This window comes from Corylus avellana, chromosome 3, assembly GCF_965113065.1.
Source record: "Corylus avellana chromosome 3, dhCorAvel1.hap1.2, whole genome shotgun sequence".
In the NCBI taxonomy this organism is placed as follows: domain Eukaryota; kingdom Viridiplantae; phylum Streptophyta; class Magnoliopsida; order Fagales; family Betulaceae; genus Corylus; species Corylus avellana.
In genome coordinates this window covers 13,601,796-13,604,258 of record NC_142492.1, presented here as the reverse complement: position 1 = coordinate 13,604,258, position 2,463 = coordinate 13,601,796, and the positions used below count along the sequence as shown (strand labels likewise).

Sequence of the window (2,463 nt, the reverse complement as noted above, 5' to 3'; positions counted from 1 at the left end):
AAAAAAATAAAAAAAAAGGAGGAGAACAGGTGGACGAATCAGAAACGCAGCATATGGCGCCAGTGAAGGAGGGGGTCACAAACTGTCAAACCCAAGAACCGGACGGTCACATTTCACGTGGCCTCACCGCCTCACCAGTACTCTCTGCGAAACATGCGCCTTCGCACCTCTGGACCCCACATTTTATTTTCCCGTTTACCGGTTTTACCGGTACTTCCTCTCTCTTCCCCACCACTATATAACAACTTTTCCAAAACCCCTCCTCCTACCCTCCATTTCATCGCCGTCACCGCCGGTCGCTTGCTCAACCGCTTCGCTCTCTCTGCGCGGCTTGGCTCGGCTCCCTCCGCCGAGCTAAATTGGTCATTGCGAGAGGGAGAGAGAGTGGGGCTTGGTTTGTTAGGAATTCGAAGGAACATTAGCGGAAGGATAAATGGCGGTTTCTAGGATGTCTTTCGGAGTTGTGGCGATGGCCGCTGCCCTTTTTGCTGTTGTTTTTTTCTTGCCTGCCGTTCAGGCTCAGTCCCTCGCTCCCGCTCCTACCCCCACCAGTGACGGTTAGATCTCTGTCTCTCTCCTTCTCTCGAAATCTTATGAATTTAATCTAGAGAATTTTTTTTTTTTTTTTTATTAATTGGCATTTTTATTCACTTTTAATTTTTTTTTTTTAAAAAAAAAAAATCAATGATGGTTTTCTGATGCATATCTAAAATTGTAATGGTTTTGGTAAATGTAGGCTTTACTTTTAATCGATCACAAATTTTGTTGATATTCTTTCAAAAAAAAAAAAAATTCAATTATTGGTTTATTGTAATGTGGATCTGATTTTTGAAGATTTGAAGAAAATAATTATTTAGAATATAGAATCTCTTAGTCACTTTTTTGTTATTATTGGACCTGTGATTTTATCACATTGTGCAAGATAAGCCATGGAACAATTATGGGTATTTTTATAATAGTTTTGAATTTTGAAAAGGATTTTGAAAATATTGTATTTTTTTAATTGTTTGATGATGATTTTGAGAGAGGTGTGTTTTTCAATAATTTTGAAGGGGTGTCATTAGGGGTACAATTGTGGCTAGGTGTCGTGTTTGGATCATATAAGACTATATGGGTTAATCGAATCCGACTTATTTAATCAAATGAATAACTTTCGTAGTAACTCATTTAATAAATAAGATGGGTTGGGTTGACCCAACCCAATATGCATAATCAGTTTAAATAACAAAATTTTCAATTATTAAGCATAAAAATATCGTCCTATGATATTGACACAATAATTATCAATCATAAAAATGAAAAATGAATTAAATTACCAAAGATATATCTTTACAATTAGGATGAGACCGAAGGTTTTAATTTCTTAATGGTAAAAATAAAAAATATTTTATTTTAATACGAATTAGGTAAAGCGGGGTGATTCCAAATTGACCTCTATATTAATGGTGTAAAATTGGGTTGACCTAATTTGATCCAAATTTTATTTTATAAAACATTAACTCGCTAGTTTTATATTATTAGATTTGCAGGTGTGTTAGGCATTACCTTGTATCTTCTATGGGTAAAGATATTGAGCACGCCCAGCGTGCTTCAACAGTGAAGCACGCTGGCTGTGATTTTTTTTTTATTATTATTATTTTATTATTTTAATTTTTTTGAAAAAAAAAAAAAAAAAAAAATTTAACCTGGCGTGCTTCACTGTTGAAGCACGCCAGGCATGCTCTGAATCATGACTCATCTTCTATATATTTTCCTTCTTTCTTGGATTTGATTAATGTATTTCTATAATGATTTTTGGAGGATTGATGTGAAGTGGTGATTGATTGATAATTTGGGTGTTGTGTAGGGGCGTCGATCGACCAAGGGATTGCTTGTGTGCTGATGTTGTTGGCCTTGGTGCTCACGTACCTGATTCATGCCGCGGACATGCCCTAGAGAGCTTCTACTTTTTGACATGAAAATGGAATGGGATTTAGGTGTACGGAGGAAACGAGGTAGTGGACGGCTTGGAATGTGTGTTTGAATTTTGAATTTTTTTTTTTGTTTTTTTATGTGATGGGGTTTGGCTTTGTATGTAGTAGTGTTCTGACTTTTGACAGATTTGTTGTTGTTGGGAAACTTGGCTGTTGCCAATGTTGTTGTTACTCTATTGGTGCCACTCTAATTCATCCTCTTCTCTAAAAGATTCTTTTCCATTTCTTCATCAGGGATTGCCTTGTTATCACCCTGCTTTCATAGTTTTTTTTTTTTTTTTAAAAAAAAAAAAGGCATTTTTCGTAGTTGAAGGATTAATTTCAAAACATGCGATTTATAACTAGCGATTTGAAAACACGATTTTTAAAAAAGCAATTAGGTGTATGATAAAATCTCATCTTTGACTTTTAAAATTGCAATTATACTTCAAAATTATGCACTTTTAAAAATACACTTTCTTACCTGCGATTTAAAGATACTGATTTTTCT

General features: G+C 35.1%; 1 protein-coding gene across 1 annotated transcript; it reads left to right on the top strand.

Annotated features, from left to right (window-relative positions):
• The first annotated feature begins 256 nt into the window (after positions 1-256).
• LOC148586825 (arabinogalactan protein 41-like) lies at positions 257-2,193 on the top strand. Its single transcript, XM_088514798.1, has 2 exons — positions 257-557; positions 1,847-2,193. Exons 1-2 carry the CDS (start codon positions 434-436, stop codon positions 1,933-1,935), a joined length of 213 nt encoding a protein of 70 aa, XP_088370924.1. The 5' UTR covers positions 257-433; the 3' UTR covers positions 1,936-2,193.
• The last annotated feature ends 270 nt before the right edge of the window (positions 2,194-2,463 follow it).